Here is a 22,123-nt window from a genome sequence, read left to right on the forward strand (position 1 = left end):
GTTTGGGGGCGATTTAGCTACATCTGTAACCTGTGTGATAGGAAGATTGAGTGCTGGGATCGTGTGTAACCCCTTACAGTAACAATTCCAAGTCAGGTTGTGACTGGTGAAGGCAGCTATTAGGAAAGGTTTACTGACAAAATAGAGGTGTTATATTGTGTGACTGTGAATATGTGATAAGATATTAAATCAGGGAGCAGCTAGAGGGGGCTATTCATGACACCATGTACTGAGGCACAGCAGCATTTCCTGTTTATAGCAGGGCAATGATCACATACACCCACATGCGTCTGGGCCATTATACAGGATTTCGAGGTGATTGGTAACATCCCTCTGTATTATGATAATTATACTGTAGGAAACCTACACAAATACAGCTCTAATGTCATGTAGTCGCTGCACATGGACATAACATACATCACTTATTGAAAAGTACTTACAAACTTCCTCTTCGAGGGAGACTCAATTCTTTCTGGAAGAGATAAGAGAAAATAGCATCAGTATTTCCACGTCACAAACCAGAGAGAGAGAGTTATATCCATCCACACAGCCTGCAACATAGGTGGTAACATTACACCTCATTCCTCCGACCTGACGGCTTTATTTTAATCAAGTATTTTACAGAGATTGTTATCACACAAAAACATACTAAAAAGAAAAAGAAAAACAGACACAGATATGTGTAAACCAAGCTAGCTTCAAACTAACCAGGTATAAACAATCAGAAAAAGGAGCTTATACCAGAAACAGCGTCATCTTGACGAGTCAAAGCAGATTATACCAAATGGGGCAATCCATTCAATATGTAGTGCTAAGGGTTCATCTCGTTTTCACTTTAGCAGACTGTAAGACATATGTGTAGAATTAGGTGGGCAGGGCCAGGCTAACCAGGGATCCAGAGGAACAATTACATGTCATTACTGACAGAGATGAACAAATTCTATACCTCTAGTTATACCAATGAGACCGTCTCTGATACTTTCCAATGTGCAGTTTTAGATAGAACACTAGATGGCGCCATCACTACAACGTATGGTAACAGTTTTACACTACATACCAGAGATCTGGCTGAGTAACAAAGGAACAGAGAACTTTACCAGTTACTTACAGTAATCCGGGACAGCCACAGCATTACCGACGTCGCCCCGAGACAGCCTTAACCGGCACATTACAGACGTCGCCCCGAGACAGCCTTAACCGGCACATTACAGACGTCGCCCCGAGACAGCCTTAACCGGCACATTACAGGCGTCGCCCCGAGACAGCCTCAACCGGCACATTACAGGCGTCACCCCGAGACAGCCTCAACCGGCACATTACAGGCGTCACCCCGAGACAGCCTCAACCGGCACATTACAGGCGTCGCCCCGAGACAGCCTCAACCGGCACATTACAGGCGTCGCCCCGAGACAGCCTCAACCGGCACATTACAGACGTCGCCCCGAGACAGCCTTAACCGGCACATTACAGACGTCGCCCCGAGACAGCCTTAACCGGCACATTACAGGCGTCACCCCGAGACAGCCTCAACCGGCACATTACAGACGTCGCCCCGAGACAGCCTTAACCGGCACATTACAGGCGTCACCCCGAGACAGCCTCAACCGGCACATTACAGACGTCGCCCCGAGACAGCCTTAACCGGCACATTACAGGCGTCACCCCGAGACAGCCTCAACCGGCACATTACCGGCGTCACCCCGAGACAGACTCAACCGGCACATTACCGATGTCGCCCCAAGACAGCCACAACCAACACATTACAGGCGTCACCCCGAGACAGCCTCAACCGGCACATTACAGACGTCACCCCGAGACAGCCTCAACCGGCACATTACAGGTGTCACCCCGAGACAGCCACAACCAGCACATTACAGACGTCACCCCGAGACAGCCACAACCAGCACATTACAGGCGTCGCCCCGAGACAGCCTCAACCGGCACATTACAGGCGTCGCCCCGAGACAGCCTCAACCGGCACATTACAGACGTCACCCCGAGACAGCCTCAACCAGCACATTACAGACGTCACCCCGAGACAGCCTCAACCAGCACATTACAGACGTCACCCCGAGACAGCCACAACCAGCACATTACAGGCGTCGCCCCGAGACAGCCTCAACCGGCACATTACAGACGTCACCCCGAGACAGCCTCAACCGGCACATTACAGACGTCACCCCAAGACAGCCACAACCGGCACATTACAGGCGTCACCTCAAGACAGCCTCAACCGGCACATTACAGACGTCGCCCCGAGACAGCCTCAACCGGCACATTACAGACGTCGCCCCAAGACAGCCTCAACCGGCACATTACAGACGTCGCCCCAAGACAGCCTCAACCAGCACATTACCGACGTCGCCCCAAGACAGCCACAACCAGCACATTACAGGCGTCACCCCAAGACAGCCACAACCAGCACATTACAGGCGTCGCCCCGAGACAGCCTCAACCGGCACATTACAGACGTCACCCCGAGACAGCCACAACCAGCACATTACAGGCGTCGCCCCGAGACAGCCTCAACCGGCACATTACAGACGTCACCCCGAGACAGCCACAACCAGCACATTACAGGCGTCGCCCCGACACAGCCTCAACCGGCACATTACAGACGTCGCCCCGAGACAGCCACAACCGGCACATTACAGGCGTCGCCCCGAGACAGCCACAACCGGCACATTACAGACGTCACCCCGAGACAGACTCAACCGGCACATTACAGGCGTCGCCCCGAGACAGCCTCAACCGGCACATTACAGACGTCACCCCAAGACAGCCTCAACCGGCACATTACAGACGTCACCCCAAGACAGCCACAACCGGCACATTACAGACGTCACCCCGAGACAGCCTCAACCGGCACATTACAGACGTCGCCCCGAGACAGCCTCAACCGGCACATTACAGGCGTCGCCCCGAGACAGCCTCAACCGGCACATTACAGGCGTCGCCCCGAGACAGCCTCAACCGGCACATTACAGACGTCACCCCGAGACAGCCTCAACCGGCACATTACAGACGTCGCCCCGAGACAGCCTCAACCGGCACATTACAGACGTCGCCCCGAGACAGCCTCAACCGGCACATTACCGATGTCGCCCCAAGACAGCCTCAACCAGCACATTACCGATGTCGCCCCAAGACAGCCACAAACAGCACATTACAGACGTCGTCCCAAGACAGCCTCAACCGGCACATTACCGATGTCGCCCCAAGACAGCCTTAACCAGCACATTACCGATGTCGCCCCAAGACAGGCACAAACAGCACATTACCGGCGTCGCCCAAAGACAGGCTCAACAACATTACCGGCTTCATACAACCACAGCTCACATTATTATCTCCGGTTAGTGTTACGAAAACAACTCCCAACATTTTGTACAGCAGTAATATTATAAGCACTTGTGGTGCAGGATTGTGATCCCTGACATTCCAGGGTACAAAACCAGAACTAAGACACCTGGTGACCAGCAGCCGACAAACACCAACCAAGCGGCAATAAATAACATTACACGGTACCTTTTCATACACGGAGATATATATAGATATATATATATAGAGATAGATATATATATATATATATATATATATATATATATATATATATATATATAGATATAGATATATATATATATATATATATATATATATATATATATATATATATATATATATATATATATATAGCACATTACCGACGTCTATAATATAAATGTCTAGTGGCGTATGTTAGTCTGTCTGTGTGGGTGTGTGTGGAAAAAATAAAACCAAGCTGCAGCGCCACCTGCTGGGCGGAGTTATACACTGACCTACTAAATTCTTAGTGTGTGTAGAAAAAAAAATTCAGAAAGGGCTGAAATTTGGTATACTAAGATGTTTTTAATTTGTTAATTTAATTTGTTAATTGTTAAAAGTGTTTATAAAGATTTAAAAAAAATATATATATATTTCTTGAAGGAGAAGTGACAGTTGGGAGTGGTTGGTGGTTGCCGGGGGTGACAGTGGGGAGTGGTTGGTGGTTGAGGCCTGGGCTATGGCCCAAATGCATGACAAGAACCTTTTTAACACCTTAAGTAGCTTGATTTGACTAGACTGCATGAGTATCATGCACGGGTTGACATTATATATATATATATATATATATATATATATACAAACATATACATATATACAAACATATACACACTATATATACATATATGTATATATACACACAGAGATATATAGATATATACACACATATACATAGATATATACACACATACATACATACATACATATACATATATATATGCACACATACATACATACATATATACATACATATACACACAGCACCAGGTACAGAAGCGGCCTAGTTGTCAGCAGCTGCGTCTCCCTTTCCTGCTACAGACCCCCCAGTAACAGCTCCTCTACATGGACCATTCCCAGCTCCAAGGTCAAATGGATAATGTTGACTGTATCCCCATTTTTACTATATACGTTTATGATCATAAAACTGCGTCCACGTCACTATAGATGTTGTCTGACCAGTGACACATAAATCACTGACACACAAACTCCAGACGTCTTTACAGATTGGGGATTGCAGACTTTGAGGAAACAAAGGGACGGTCTGTTAAGTCTTTAATATGAAGGTAACGTGGTACAAAGTCCTTCTTACCTACAGGAATCCATCGCAGCAACCGGCTCAGGGCCCCATCGCTTACGCCTCAGCGCACCCAATAAACCCAGATTAACCAGCACACAGAATCAAGGTCATATAATCCCATAAATAGAAGTGTGCCTTTAATATCATTGTACACCACTGAAAGTGAACAGGTCCCGGAGGTTTCACCTCTCCTGCTGCTAATGAACGCTCCACACGGATGACGGATCAGACAAGTCTCTCGGATCACTCCACTAATCCCTGTATGTCACATGACTGCAGCGCAGCGTCTCCCAGACACATCCGGAAAACCATTCCGGATAGAGGAATTTCCACCCAGACTGAGAGAGACCCGTCATGGGGTGTCATCGAGGCCCAAAACTGGGCATTATTAACCTAGGTCTCTTCTCTTATCCAACTACTGCTATCTAAACGTTATAAACTCCTAGTAAGAGTATCTGTATAAAAAGGTGTGTATTATAATTCACACCGCACTGGGAATGATTACAAGTCACCTCAGATCTCCTGACCTACGACCTTGTGTCTTTATATGGTCACAGAACTGCTTGGTGACTTCTAATACCCATATAATATAAAGACAGTTTAATCTACTCATCATTTCAGAACCCACAGTAACCAACAGTGGTACATTCTGCTATAACATTGGGCAACAGGGAATAAGAGCCATGGGGCATTTATCATAAAAGATGACTACACTGAGATTATTCACGTGGTATTAAGGACGTTAGAGGCCAGTGACGCACCAGGGATCTCGTGCAGACACCACATCACATGAAGGAACAACACTCAGATAATGCAATTACTGCAGCAATCTGCTCTCCCAATAGTCAGAAATCTAATAAGATTCATCCACCAGCTCTGTCCAGTCTCCTAGACCATCAGTAAAACTCATTTACTGAGAGCAGGAAATTAAATCCCAGTGACATGAGCAGGTACAGAGATGGGGAGATAAGTTATATACTAATTCTATACAGTCTAATGACCAGGATTACAGCACAATACTCATCCATCAGTCTTATACTCTGAAGCTGACCACACACGCTGCCATATCAGCAGCAATAGCTAGTTCCAAACCAGCTCCATAATCCAATCAAGGCGCTCAAAGCATTATCAGACCAGTCAGTAATTGCGGCTGGAGGATGGCGCTATCTGTGCAGGCGCCCTCTGACCCTACACCCCCTGCGCCCCAATCCCATGGTTTCGTACTTGAGACACAAGACGGATGACGCTCAGAGTGACAGGAATACAGCTCCTGTGACACTACCACAACACCAGAGAGAACAGGTCTCTTCCGTGCACCATAACTTTCATTTCACAGGAGAGGGGTCTGTAATGGTCATGCTGCTAACAGTGGGGCTGGTGCTCTATATTCCTGAAGCATATTCAGTAGGACGACATAAGTGGCTGCTCCCGCTGTGTAGGACACACCACCGCCTACACTCACCCACTGTCTGAGATGGTCAGGATGGGCGGCTGAATGTTTGGGTGCTCTAGCCGTCTCTCTCTGACCCTTCCTGTAGCCCAGGGACCGTTCCTCAGTCTTATCCCCTGTATGCCTCTGCATACAGGGGATACACGGGTACACGGCGACGCCTCTCCAACAGGAGCAGGGAGACACTCACTACGTTAGGTATATTTATCTCCTATCACTTGGTAAAGTCTGTACAGAACTGAAGCTGAACTTTATTTCACATCTCTCTCCTAGATAGCAGCTCTGGAGATAGAAAGGAAGAGCACACAGAGCCCGCAGGGCGGATCACTAGGCCCCCAGGGCTACAGGAAACAGGTCCAGACTGCTGGCATAAATATGGAGCCATCTGTAATACTCACTTGCCTTACGGCACAGTGTGCAAAGCACTTATTAATTCTCTGTCTCGTTATAGCAGATGGTGCAATGACTGAAGTGGCAAACACAAAAAAATAGGCAATTATTAAAAAGGAGTCTTCATCTGCGGACGGAGAACCCGTGGAGCGTTTACCAAACACGTGAAGGGCACCGGAAGGGCACACAGGGCGTAAAGTTACTCTTTAACATCTGCAAAGTTTATTGTGAAAGCCGAAGGGAGAGAAGTCTTATAAAGCCAGGTCCTCACCGCTTCTAGGGGGAAGTCATGGAAAAGATGACAAAAAGCAGATTGGATGTTGTAAAGAAGCTGCCAAGACAGACTGGCAGTGAGACCCGGGCACCGATCAGCAGTCACTTAACCCCTGCAGGTCACACATTATCTGTAATAATAAAGCCAGGTGTGTATCTGTGAGCAGGCCAGGAAACCTGCTGAGCCAGATGAGAGACACATGTACGTAATGTATGTAGCCAATGTCAGCGGTGTGGATCACACTCATTCTGAGCTATCAGCATCGAGGGACGACATTGTGCCCCCCAGAAACCTCTTCATACATCTGTGATCTGCTAATGGGAGTATTGCAATTACACCACTTAAACTAGTAGGAAGTCAGTAAACCACTGAACGGGGTGTTTGTAATGTGACTCAATGAGAGCGCAGACAGAACTCACTAATAGATGCAGCATTTTCTACAAGTCTCGACTCCTTAATTTACTATTCAGGGGAAATGAAAAGGGGGGATGGTAGGGAGTGAACAGTCCCTATCACTATGGGACATATGATTGATGTATACATGCACAGCACATGAATCACCGATACGTTAATAAACTAGATAAAAGATAACATTTATAGCAATCTCTTATCTCATATCTCAAGCGATATTGCACATAATAATTTATTGCTTAAAACATCTCAGCACAAGAAATAGCATTAATAATAATAATAGTCTGTCACATATTGTAAAAATGAGGATATATAGCTTTCAAAAACCTCCCAATGATGGAGATAAGACGAGCAAACCAGATGTAGTCAACGGAGCAGATACCAGGGCCGTAACTAGGACTGTGCGATAGGGGCGACCGCTCAGGGCGCAACGCTGAAGGGGGGCAGTTTAGGAATATTTTGGGTTAATTTGGCTAAAATTGAGGGCTGGGGGGGGGGGGGGGGGGGCAGCATTTGTCTTTCTCGCCCCAGGCGCTAGAATTCTAAGTTACGGCTCTGACAGATACTGTTCCTATAAATATTATCTTTTAACCTCTGGATAGTTTATTCTTAAGGTATCAATGATTCATATACATTATGATTACTTATTAACTCCCATCAATCCAAACATCGGATTTTAGGAATACATTCATCTTTAATATCTCTTAAATTGATAAACAAAATTGTTATTGTCTGCTTAACAGAACTCTCTCTCTCTTTCCATCGCTGTCTATTACTATACAGGTTTCAGATACAGTTTGAGAGCTGCAGTTTTCAGACAAACATTGCTGCAGCCAGGCCGTGCGTCTGTGTGAGGGCGACAAGACGGACACACAATCCCTCCATCTTTATTTATGCCGTCTTACACTACTGTGAAAAGAAGCCACACAAAGTTCTGACAGCTTCTGAACGTTAAGATGAGACGACAATAAGATCTTGTAGGAGCCAACACTAATATAAGTTGTGAGGCTTTTATTAAGGGCCCATAAACTAGGATCCGGTTTGTGAGCGTTTGGGGGACGTCAGTGGAACAGTTGGAGAAGCTATTTCCACGCATCACTCACGTCAGCTGTGCTGAACATGAGCTGGTGTAGGATGGAAGCGAGATTCTACCAGCAGTACCAGCCTCTGCGGCTTACACAGATCAGCTGATGAGTGTGTAATGCTGATTCATGCCAGACGGATAATCAGCAGCCGGACACATGAATGGGACACTTGTTCTAGAATCAATACCCAAATACAGGTCCTGGATTACTGGGTCTGAGATTCTACGTTATCACACTAATGCTGAGCGTTCCCAAAGTTACCTGGAATTACTAGAAACCACGATTACGCTCACTACCGATTCATTGTTCTAAAATATAGGACAGACATGCACACAGTGACAGTATTGTGCACTGTGTGATAAAAACATGGAATGTGGCTTAGAGCTTCCCTAGTGTGTAATAATAACCACAGTGTATATAGCCTGGTGGCCACAGATCCACATACTATGCGTGGGCAGCACAGTGGCCTAGTGGTTAGCACTTCTGCCTCACAGCACTGGGGTCATGAGTTTGATTCCCGACCATGGCCTTATCTGTGTGGAGTTTGTATGTTCTCCCTGTGTTTGTGTGGATACTAGGGTATAACTTCACCACCACATGCAATATACAGGTTCCTTCAAAAGCTATGTAGTAAAAATCATAAATCTACGTGAAACATTCCCCTTACAGTGACAGAATTATTATATATGAATCCCACCGATGTGGAGTTTTTGTATTGCTAGTAAAACACCTTTCACATAAACTGCAGGTTTCACAATGCGTATAACTGTGGTAGGTGCACACGGACAGCTGCAACGCAAGTAAAACACATGTGTAATTAACGCCAGCGCCCCCCAGTACATCACCCTCTTTCATATATCTTCAGCTATATATTATCAGTAGTAATTATTGCTGCCTCACAGCTCTGGGGTCATGGAGTGAACATGCTCTCTCCATGGGTTTCCTCCCACACCCCAATAACCTTTAGGAAATATAGATTGTAAGCACACTGGGGCAGCGACCGATGTGATGAAATAATACTACAATATACATAGAGATGTACTTTAGGATCAGGTGTGTAGACCCTTATTGGATCCGGCTAAGCCCTGATCACCTCCGTTCTGCCCACAGATCATACGCTGACAGATAGTGACAAGTTCATCATCTAAACAGATGCTGCACGGAGGACGGATACATCTCCTGCAGCTGCTGAAGTTTCCATCTATTCATATCTCTTGTTGTTTTGCTATGACAGATTTTTCACACAACGCCCTCACATTTTGCAAGTTTTAGTCACAGAACCACTGTAAATAAGATAACAGTATTGTGGGTAAAGTAGCAGCTATCTCACAGATACAATTTAACAATAATGTTTTTGCAGAACTTAGCAAAGTTACAGAATATAACAGAGTAATATAATCACAACAATCCCTGGTGATGACAGATCTAACCCGTCACACATCCCACATATAACTCCTCCCAATAACCCTTCTCTGTGTCCTTCTAGCACACGATGGACAACACCGTGTAGAACTCAGGAGTCCATCAGCACAATCTAAGAGCCGACATGATTTTATAAGGAGCGATAGGCAACCATCAAAGTCAATAGAAAGGACTGGCGTTAGCAGGACATATTTTGGGTTAGCTGACTCCTGGGATCCGGCCAGTCTTACTACAGCACATCTGTTACTTCACCCCTGTCCACTGTCACATGTAGTCATTGCTTTCTATGTCCTAGTATACACAGGATGGATGGGACCACCTTATAAAACACAAGGTAAGGGGGCTGCAAGCTCAGAGAATCCCCTACTGAGGCCGGAAGAAAACAACAACAACAAAGAGGGTGAAAGGGACCCTACGGCAGGATCTCTAATACACGATTGAGGTTCCAAAGAGAACAAATGGCTGGTCAAACTATCCCTACACATGGAACAGGTATTCATGGTAAGTATACAGTATGAAGACCAGCAGGGAAAGCCAAAATGGAGCCCGAAATTGGAAATGCCCATCCTGGAATGAGAAAGTGACACGTAGGAAGCGCCGATGGGCCTCTGAGATGGGGACACGGGTATGAGATGGACATCAAGGGGGTATCAGAGACTTCACTTCCCTCAAGGCCATAACGTCAACTTGAATGGGAGAAGTTGTTGAGAGCTTTTAGAACAATCACAGGTTGGAAGAAAGTCTTCTCTGGGGACCCACAAAGATAGTCGGAGAAACCTCAATCCTTGGGGTGTTGAGGGGCCAGTAGGTGGACTCTCTCCAGAAGACACTCTATAGTAAACCTGGAAACCCAGCACAGGAAGAGATATGCCCTATCCTCAGGGAACAATGGTGAGCACCCAGGGACCAAGCATGGAGACCAAAACTACCTATAACCTCCGAGAGCTCTCTCGATAGTCCAGGTAAAAGCAGATGAATATTCTGAGTAACTTGTACCATGAAAAGCACAAAGAAAGTCAGCAAGATCTATACATAAGGACATTGGAGGGAGATTAAGGGTACAGAAAACATGTCAGTACAAGGGGCTCAGAGCACATCAGATCTGTGACAACTGCGAAGTGTATGGCCGCAATTAGTCACCAAGTTGTATGGGGTAAAGAAGTAGATTACTTCCAGAGAGGAGAGCAGCATCACGGTAATAATATAAGTATGTAATACAATAATAATACTGGACCACACACTGCAACAACACACAAGTGGCTCCATAATCACACCATACCCAAAATGATTCCCAATAATCCAATCATTATCAATCATTAACGGAGAGGTTGGTCAGTGTCTGGTCGTCTTCTCACTGCACCTACAGGGACCCGTGATGACCAGAGAGATCCCACTGCTCAGTTCAGCACTAAGCCGAGTCTAAGATATCACTTACTGTAAGTGTGCAGCCGATATCAGATGTGAGGGCTCCAGTCATACTTATTTAGTAGGAGAGGGGGAAGGCGATTATTTAGTATAAGGGGGGGGAAGGCGATTATTTAGTATAACTGGGGGGGGCGGGGATGATTACTATAACTATATGAAGCTTTATTGGGGATTTACCAGAGGACCCTGCTCTCAGCAGCACAATAAGGTTAAACGGCAGCCAGGTGGGCATTTGGGCTAGAAGCTGCCAGGCTCAGTCTGTGGAAGTTACGACCCTGGACTGCTGAGCTCTGACGAGAGCAGACAAAAGACCTGCGCTGCAAACACACAACTCCCATAATAACACAAGGACAAACGAATGGGCGTGTGTATGATTCGGATGCATCATGGCCCCTTACCGCACCCTTTGGGAGTCATGGCTTAGTAGAACTGTAAATAAAACAGCTTCAGCTATAACGGTCTCCATAACATTCCCCAAGCTCTACCCATCAGCTCCATGTAAGTGGTGACAGTGTACTCCGGGCAGGAGCTGTTGGGAGGAGTTGAGGGAGGAACTGCAGGAGTAATGGTTTAATAAGTCTAAAGCACAAAAAGAGGTTAATGAGCACAGTCTCACATGTGATCGTTTATATCTGTATTCTCGATAGTCTTTTCCTTCGACTATTTCTTTATGACTTGTAATAATTGCAGTCTCACTAGAATGACATATCAGCTGTAGATTCCTGCGGAACAATGCTCGTTACCCAATTCATATGCAGCACATGTCCGAATCAATGTCCTAGCGCCAATACTCTCCTTAGTCAGATCATGTGCGGAGAATATATGTATTTTAGCTACAGCATTCATTGAGTTCCCCAACCTGATGATACAATAGCTTAGTACACTGTAAGGAAGTGGCTTTCAGCAATCATTAACAATAGTAATATCCAACAGATATGTAGCCATGACAGAGATTACATCCACATATGTAGTCATGCACATAGAACATCTACATACCACATACATATGTAGCCATGTACATAAACATTATAAAATTCCACATTTACTGCACATGTGACATCCAGCACCAGATACAGAGAGCGACAGGTGCCATATAGGAATTACTGCTCCTCTTACACACATCATACACAGCCCACGCCTCGGCCATACAGACCTCAGCCCATCGTGTAGTCAGTAATATATCCTACAATCTATTTCTCAGGGGGAGAGTTACTAAGCAGCGATTATGGAGCCACCAATCACATGCGGTGTTCAGAGCCAATATGATGGATTTAATAACCTGGAGACTGAAAACTCCAACAACGTCTAGTGTGTGGGTGTTCGCCAAGTCCCAAACCACATGTTGTTGTCAAACCGCCAGAAAAAAAGGCAATGATAGTTATTAAGCAACTAATAATGGATTATTTAAATAAGAAGCCAATATAAAATTGATTAGTGGGACAATATAGCTATTACTTTATAATGAGAGGCAATATAAGTGTATATATCAGTGTTGGCTAACCTGTGACACTCCAGGTGTTTGTGAAACTACAAGTCCCAGCATGCTTTGCCAAAATATAGAAGCTTATTGCTGGAAGGGTATGCTGGGACTTGTAGTTTCACAACACCTGGAGTGTCACAGGTTAGCCAACACTGGTGTATATATAATGGATGGAATCACAATTGTGGCAGTACAACCGCCAGCATGCACCTGCGCGGATATCATGGCACCTGCGCGGATATCACGGTACCTGCGCGGATATCACGGAACCTGCGCATTCTGTAACACCTAACAGGAGAGCTGCGCTGGACACAAGATCGGACGCTACAACCAGCATCACTCCCACCAGGACGTGTTTCCATCAATCTCAGGAAGTTTCTACCAGTGCCGGGAGGTCAAACTTCTTCAGATCCCTGAGAATACATATTAGGGGCGCGTCCTGCAGCTATTACACGTTAAAGTACAACAGTATTTAAACAGTATTTCATGAGACAAAACAAATCGAGTGGTCACATAGGTTAGAATTAGCCAAATATGATCGTACTTCAGATTGTTCATACAAAGATATGAAATGGCTTAAAAATATCTGTACATTATGGAGATTGTAACAGCCTAGATATTCCCACACACGGTGAGCCCACATAGCAACATGAAGTGCAAATTATATGGATCCTTGCATCACAGATATAAGCTGAATAGATAAGTACAAGAGTGACAAAGTATCATCGTCAGTAAATTACAAATATTTTCTGTCTACCACATAGTCTACAATAAACTCACCTAAAGTAAGGCAGGTACAGGGTAAAATTATCTATCTATATATATCTATCATCATTTATTTATATAGCGCCACTAATTCCGCAGCGCTGTACAGAGAACTCATTCACATCAGTCCCTGCCCCATTGGAGATTACAGTCTAAATTCCCTAATATAGACACACAGACACATACTAGGGTCAATTTTGTTAGCAGCCAATTAACCTACCAGTATGTTTTTGGAGTGTGGGAGGAAACCGGAGCACCCGAAAGAAACCCACACAAACACAGGGAGAACATACAAACTCCTCACAGAAAAGACCATGGTCGGGAATTGAACTCATGACCCCAGTGCTGTGAGGCAGAAGTGCTAACCACCGAGCCACCGAATGAATGAATGTATGTATGTATGTATGTATGTATGTATGTATGTATGTATGTATGTATGTATGTATGTATGTATGTATGTATATACACACACACACACACCATATATATTATATACACACACTGTATTAATGTTATAGCACGGTCCGTACACAGCAGCCTCTGAGTATTAGTCCCACAGCTTTCCCCTGTACCACTTCCTAGTACCACGAGTATCCTACTCATGCCTCCGATATTTCCAGTCTCGTAGTGTGAATGCAGAAAGTGCGAGAGAAAGTCCCCCGAGTACTCACCTGCAGTCCTCTCCTCCGTAAAATGCTGGAATCATCCATACTGGAACGATCTGTCCGAAACACGCGTAGAACTCCTGCCAGAACCTTCGTCTCTTCACGCGGGGTCCTAATGTGGTTTTAGGGATTATTTCCTCCTTTACATTCTACCAGCAGAGGATAAACTCCTGAAACGTTCCCCAGAATCCGCAGGTACTGGGACAGAAGTCTTGTTACCCAGCAGAAAGCTGGTGCTTGTCTCCATTATAAGGACCCCTCAGTATGTGTACACATGAAGACCGCAGCCAAATGTCACTTTATCAGCAGTCAGTCGTGTAACAGAAAGCGGAGGCTCAGAGGGACCATTCATTCATCAGACTGTTCCCCCTCTGAAGTATAATGTAAATGTCACTGGAGAGCGATATGTAACAATCATTGATACAAGATGCTACGAGCTTCCTCCTGCATTCACCGGACAGCCGGGAAATGTCTATGGAGAACCACAATTCCAATAAGTCGGGTCTGATGATAGGAATATGAAGCTGCAGCTCCTGGATCTCAGACACCACCATGCCTGATGCTTGCTCCCATCTGCTGCTTAGACCGGCGATGCTGAAATCACATCACAGCAGCTGATTTACATAGCGCTGGATTTAAAGGCACAGGCGCCCTGCAGCGTGCTCAGATCCAGCACATGACACTGCTGGCCGCAGTAATCAGGGCAGGAGGTGAGGACATACAGAGCCCTCCTGCACTCTACTGTATCCGACCTTTTATTAAAAACAATGCACACATTAGATTTACAACTTCTCGGTCTAATGGGAAGAAGTCTGTTACATTTCCAGAATCACACAGGGGACGGGTCACAGTGTAAATACGTATAACCCCGAGGACGCTGTAAATGTCATTATTTAATTATTACCTCCAAGGACACAGAATAAAGCAAAGACGACACATTAGACAAATGATACGCAGTGCATGCAATCACCTCACTTAGAAAATAAGTGTAATAATACGACAACACTAACAGGAGGATCAGTAATGTAATATATACATTTATGTGCACCTCTCAAGGAGTCAGTAGCTCACCCGACACAGTAACACATTAAATAAATGAATATATTCAGTGCAATGAGATTACTATATAAGTGGGAGGATAAGTCCTCCCAGAAGGTTACAGCCTATCTACACCCCCAAAAAAATTAATGTTTCGCATAGCACCCCCCACCCTCCCCCCTCGGGGCGCTATACTTCTAGGTGGAGAAAGTGCTTTTTGGAAAACATCTGATGAGCAGAATACAACAGGTGGATGGATACCTGGTGCAAGCGGGTAATCGCTACCGGTAGCGGGGTATTGGTGGCATCCGGCTAATGACATCGCTCCCAGGTGAGTCACATGTCACCGGTCCTGGGTATAACTGCTTCATATAACAACAATGTAACACCAAGCTAGTAACAGTTCACACACATATATAAACTACAATACGGAGAATAGTAAGAGGATGAGACCTATAACAATCAATGATTAAACAAGATAAAAGAGGACACCACACGCCGATCAGGTGCAAGGCGACAATTACACAGTAACTCAACACTTCCAAAGGACAATGGGACACACAAAAGAAACAGCCTAAAATATATTTGTTGTATTTTTACCTTTGAGGCCACAATGTGGAACATGATACAGTGGAATCAGAGAAGCCAATCTGTACCATAAGGAGAGGAGGTTTCATTGAATGGTGCTATGAATACGGTTGATCAGTAACCACTGGAATGACACGAGCGGATCCAGAATCCCACGCCCGATTAACCTGGAACTTCCCCACAAGAATGTGGATTACGCATTAACCAATAGAAAAATGTCTGAGATCACTGTATCTGGTGGGAAGAGGTAGCAGCACCCTGTGACGTCCTTCACGCTGACATATAGACCCAACTGAGGAGCCCAGGGCCCTCTCGTCAGACAAGTCCACCTATACTGGTCACACTCACTCTCATCCTAATGTATAGTTACTGCTATTAATGGCTTCAAAGGGCAGGTTACCAGAGCAGATCAATACAAAGTGCACAGGTCCCGGGGAACGGAGACACACATGGGGGGATACCGGCTGCATATAACGTGCAGGGTTCAGGCACAAATAAATTCATTTTCTGTATTTTCTGGGATGTTACCAGATGGTGAGTGGAGCTTGGGCTAAAATATAGGATTGAAACATAAAATTAAAAAATAACCTGTAAATGGCGCTATAGCAAGCATATATAATATATATTCTGTGGCCAGCAATACAGAGAGAGACAAAGGTACAGTATATTGTTGCAGCATTGTCATGATTGAACCTGGCCAAAAATTCAGTATATAACATTAATTTCATTTAGTCAGTTGCAACAATTTGTAATGGAAAACATTCGTTTGGACAAAAAACATTCTTGATACCGACTGGAGAACATCTGGAGGTAGCACATAGCACTCAGTGCAGGTAAGATGTACACAATACCTGGATCTGCCGGGCTCAGATCAGTGAGTACATCTGGAGGTAGCACATAGCACTCCGTGCGGGTAAGATGTACACAATACCTGGATCTGCCGGGCTCAGATCAGTGAGTACATCTGGAGGTAGCACATAGCACTCAGTGCGGGTAAGATGTACACAATACCTGGATCTGCCGGGCTCAGATCAGTGAGTACATCTGGAGGTAGCACATAACACTCAGTGCAGGTAAGATGTACACAATACCTGGATCTGCCGGGCTCAGATCAGTGAGTACATCTGGAGGTAGCACATAGCACTCAGTGCAGGTAAGATGTACACAATACCTGGATCTGCCGGGCTCAGATCAGTGAGTACATCTGGAGGTAGCACATAGCACTCAGTGCGGGTAAGATGTACACAATACCTGGATCTGCCAGGTTCAGATCAGTGAGTACATTTGGAGGTAGCACATAGCACTCAGTGCGGGTAAGATGTACACAATACCTGGATCTGCCAGGTTCAGATCAGTGAGTACATTTGGAGGTAGCACATAGCACTCAGTGCAGGTAAGATGTACACAATAACTGGATCTGCCGGGCTCAGATCAGTGAGTACATCTGGAGGTAGCACATAGCACTCAGTGCGGGTAAGATGTACACAATACCTGGATCTGCCGGGCTCAGATCAGTGAGTACATCTGGAGGTAGCACATAGCACTCCGTGCGGGTAAGATGTACACAATACCTGGATCTGCCGGGCTCAGATCAGTGAGTACATCTGGAGGTAGCACATAGCACTCAGTGCAGGTAAGATGTACACAATACCTGGATCTGCCAGGTTCAGATCAGTGAGTACATTTGGAGGTAGCACATAGCACTCAGTGCGGGTAAGATGTACACAATACCTGGATCTGCCAGGTTCAGATCAGTGAGTACATTTGGAGGTAGCACATAGCACTCAGTGCAGGTAAGATGTACACAATACCTGGATCTGCCGGGCTCAGATCAGTGAGTACATCTGGAGGTAGCACATAGCACTCAGTGCGGGTAAGATGTACACAATACCTGGATCTGCCGGGCTCAGATCAGTGAGTACATCTGGAGGTAGCACATAGCACTCCGTGCGGGTAAGATGTACACAATACCTGGATCTGCCGGGCTCAGATCAGTGAGTACATCTGGAGGTAGCACATAGCACTCAGTGCAGGTAAGATGTACACAATACCTGGATCTGCCAGGTTCAGATCAGTGAGTACATTTGGAGGTAGCACATAGCACTCAGTGCGGGTAAGATGTACACAATACCTGGATCTGCCAGGTTCAGATCAGTGAGTACATTTGGAGGTAGCACATAGCACTCAGTGCAGGTAAGATGTACACAATACCTGGATCTGCCGGGCTCAGATCAGTGAGTACATCTGGAGGTAGCACATAGCACTCAGTGCGGGTAAGATGTACACAATACCTGGATCTGCCGGGCTCAGATCAGATTGTTAGCGGGGTCCCACTTTATAGAGAGGTTACGGGAGTAGGAATTGTGCTAATAGAAAACAGCACCTTCCTGTGAGCACTGGAGAGGCCGATCTCTAGATAAATACCCCAGGCGATCATTACACAAAATGTGTTATAATTACCCTTAACAAAACCAGGCTTAGTATAGAGCAGCTTCACCACATCTGTTCCTCTTCAATTTAAATGGTCGTTTGTTTTATGATGACCTAGAAATCAGGCTCCTCACAAAAGCCAATTAGATAATAGACTTGTCCCTGCACGCAGAATACTAATTTCTTTAGGTTTCCAGCGTGGAAGAACAATTTGTACTACAGCTCGTCAATGTTTTCATTGTTTAATCAATGATGGATCGTCTTCCTGTGTCTAATCGCACAGTGTGCGCTGTCCCGACAATTATAATTAAACAGGGAGAATGAATGCATGAAGTGTACAGTCAGTGAATGAGATTCTCCTCATCAGAGTACCTGCAGATATGGCCCAAATGTGTCTCCAACACCAGCCAACAAATCATCATCATTTATTTATATAGCGGGATGTTATAAGTCCAGAATTGTTCTCAAAATCAGCTGCGACTGGACAATATTACAAATTAATCCTGGAGTAAAAGGTCCTAGAAGATCACAACACATAGTTTGTGTCTGATTCCAGTAACATATAAATGTGTAACATGTGAACCATTATCAGATAGTGGAAGAAGAGGACAGATCGATGGTCCACGCTGTGTGGTCTCTGGAGTAAGCTGGAGAACGTGGCCACGATGATGAACACTTGTGCTCATCCCCCTTGTGTGTAGGACACAGGTTCTCGCTGATGGGCAGATTTAAACGGCGGTTCGTGGCACATGGAGGGACTGAGCTCTGCGTTTACACCTCACTATTTGCCTGCAGTAAATAAACATCAAACTTCTGGCAGCATCTGCGTGGCATGAATGTCCTATGTGCCAGAGAACACAGAGTGTAAGCTCCCAGGCTCACAAAGTAACCGCTGCCTCTCTCTCCGCATTAGCCCAGATGGTTACCCTATATCTGTGCTGATCTGACGAGGGTGCAGCCTATTCGCTGCGGACTTAAATACACTGAAGACTAGAGCTCATGTGATCCCTCTGGACGACGATCTCGGTACACAGAAGTCGGGTGCAGCACAGATGTACAGAAACGCTCTTCATACAAACGTAGCAGCTCACATAGGAAACAACCAGAAGACTTTCCATGAAAACGGTCATTTTCCCCAACAAAGACATTAAAACAGGTTCCCCGATTCTCCACTGAGCTGCCAGGACAATGACTGATACCAGCCACGGCTGACGAGTAGAATAAGACGGTCTTCTCAAAAACAACGGCCAAGACAAAATGTTTGAAAATAAATTCTGCGTGGTCCCCAAAACCGGGACAGTTGTTTTGTCACAACAGGAGGATGATCGTAAGACTGGACAATATCAGGCGGCTGATTCATTAGCTCCTGGAAAGGGTCATTGGAAACGCATGTTGAATACAGAACACTGCAGCACTTGCCTGTAAGTGACCAATTTAATGATGTTCTATAGACCTGTAAGCCTGCAGGACACAGACTAACACTGTATGTTAGTCTGTGTTACTAGTATTATCCCAACACAAGTTACCTACCTGACATTTCTATTTCTGTTGATAACATGACCATAAATCCCACCCCACAAGCTCGTTGCCTAGGTGTAATCCTCGACTCACAACTGTCCTTTGTTCCCCAAATACAATCTATATTTACATCCCGTTGCATACATCTAAAAAAAAGCATTTCCAGAATATGCCCATCTCACACTGCAAGAACTCGAATTCATGCACATTATCCCCGCATTGACTATTGCAATTCCCTCCTTACTGGTCTTCCAAGAATCAGTCTCTCACCCTTACAATCTATTGTGAATATAGTGACAACATTGATTTTCCTTGCAAATCGTTCACCCACAGCTGAGACGCTGTGTTGGTCTCTACATTAGTTGCCTGTTTTTCACAGAATCCAATATAGAATACTTCTAACATACAAGGCCGTCAATAAAACCAAAATATCCTCACTTGTCTCAAAATATCTCCCAACTCGACACCTCCGTTCTGTACAAGATCTGCGTCTCTCTTCCACTCTCATCACATCCTCCCATTCCCGGTTACAGGACTTTTTCGAACTGCACCCACTTTGTGGAATTCCCGCCCTCGCACAATAAGACTTATTTGGTCTACAAACCATCAAGAGTTCTCTGAAAACCCACCTCTTCAGACAAGCTTATAATATTCCTCTACTACCCTCTTAATCTCCCTAGGCTACCCTATTACCACCCTTTACACAGCTAACACAAGACTACAACCCTCTGACCAACATTGCTGTAAATGGATCATACAGCCACTAAGCACATTTTACCTTTGCAATCTGGGTGAACCAATAATTAATATGTAGCACTTACCCCTTTTGTATCAAACTCCCATTGTCCCATAGAGTGTAAGCTTGAGAGCAGCGCCCTTTAACCTCTCTGTATGTATTACCCAGTATTTGTTTACTGTTTTTGTTCCAAATTGTAAAGCGCTAAGTAATATGCTGGCGCTATGTAAATAAATGGGGACGATCCATTAGTTACTGGTTGTCTCCTTCCAGAATGGGATCAGGCGTCACTTAGTATCAGCTTTGAAGAGGAGGAACTGTCTTCAGTATTAAAGCAAATGTTCATATGTGCATGAAAAACATGGTTTACGCCTTAATCCTTTGCCGCTTTACTTATGTAATATGTGTGAATATGGTGATATTTCAGTCTATATGTACAAAAGCAACGATAAGCACCCAAATCCTGCTTGGACAAGGATGAGTCTGTGTTTTACATCACGTTGCGTTGTCACAACAGATGCCCATGTTATGTTTGTGTGATAGGGCTCCCAGGCGTACATAGGGCTCCCAGCCACTGGTGTAGTACAGACAACGGTCACCCATCAGGGAGGATGAAAGAAATATCAACAAAGAGTCTAGAGAAATGTAGACCGTGGCTAAAATAAAACTGGACGACTGCAACCCCAGCACCAAATCTGGCGTTACTGGGCGTGTACGGCTCCGGAATGAGCACAATAATGTTAGTGAGATGGAAACCGTCCAATTGTTGTATTCCTTAGGGGGAATTCAATTGGGTGCGTCAGTGCTGAAAGTAACGCGGCCTGCGCACTATAACCGTTAGTACCATGAACTTTAACACTGATCCAGGTAACAGAGCGCAGATCCCGTTACTTTTGGCAGTAAAGCGGCCAAATAAATTGTTTACACAACAGGTATCCCGCCATTAATTAGGAAAAATAGGCATCCAAACATTTGGTTTTACAGTAATAAGGTAAAGTGCCAAATGAATTTAATCTGACTTTAACATTCAATAAGAAAACAAACAGTTTGTTCGGACATTAAGGTGCTATTTTCAAAAGCCTCAAAGGGGAATAAAATCTCTCTGGACTCCTGACTTCCTGTTGTAACGAGCGATTCTCAGTGTTTAGTTGATATGAGCCGGGCCTCTTATAGGACAGATAATGTGTATTGGAGAGGAAATAACATCATAGACAAAATGATGCAGAAGGAGAAATAGACCAAATCAAACACCCAAAGAGAGTTATGTACCAGCCGTCAGACTGCTAGAGTGCTAGCTGTGCGTGTCACTTCCATGTACTGTAATACAGAATAGATTAATAATAATGTAAAAATCATAATCAATCAGATTTCAACACAATGGAGGCGACGACCATCTCACCGCTTCAATATGCTAAATGCATAACGGAAACCAATTCTTCTCTGTGGATACTTCAAACCGCGTTTGATGCTCTGATCAAACGAACGCTCTCAGAACAAGAGAAGTTCTGTGATATTTCTCATTAAATGTCTCAGGAACAGTTCATCACAAGAGGCTTAACCCAATCCCTGCCGGAGGTCTGTGGGGTTATCTGGGATAATCACAACTTTCTACTTTACAATAATTAAGCTTTACTAGAACTTAATTAATGAGTTGGAGACGGAACATTCAGCTGGGAACAAACATTTTCCTCATCTCTTTATTCACCTTAAACTGTAATCATAGGACGCTCTTATCATGAACCTGGGTACAAATGTCTCCCCTCCAAAACCATTCACAGGAGAAGCAGCA

General features: G+C 45.0%; 1 protein-coding gene across 4 annotated transcripts in view; it reads right to left on the minus strand.

Annotated features, from left to right (window-relative positions):
- Positions 1–22,123, minus strand: part of MAST2 (microtubule associated serine/threonine kinase 2) — a 162,003-nt gene that overhangs the window by 63,905 nt on the left and 75,975 nt on the right. For 3 of the 4 annotated variants that reach the window (XM_075181570.1, XM_075181568.1, XM_075181567.1), the window contains one exon: positions 441–472. In XM_075181570.1, coding sequence (XP_075037671.1) covers positions 441–472 — 32 coding nt within the window. Of the gene's footprint in view, positions 1–440; positions 473–14,030; positions 14,586–22,123 lie in introns of those variants that run through there. The other variant, XM_075181571.1, reaches the window with a different exon arrangement.

The sequence above is a fragment of the Mixophyes fleayi genome, chromosome 8 (genome assembly GCF_038048845.1).
Source record: "Mixophyes fleayi isolate aMixFle1 chromosome 8, aMixFle1.hap1, whole genome shotgun sequence".
Lineage (NCBI taxonomy): Eukaryota > Metazoa > Chordata > Amphibia > Anura > Limnodynastidae > Mixophyes > Mixophyes fleayi.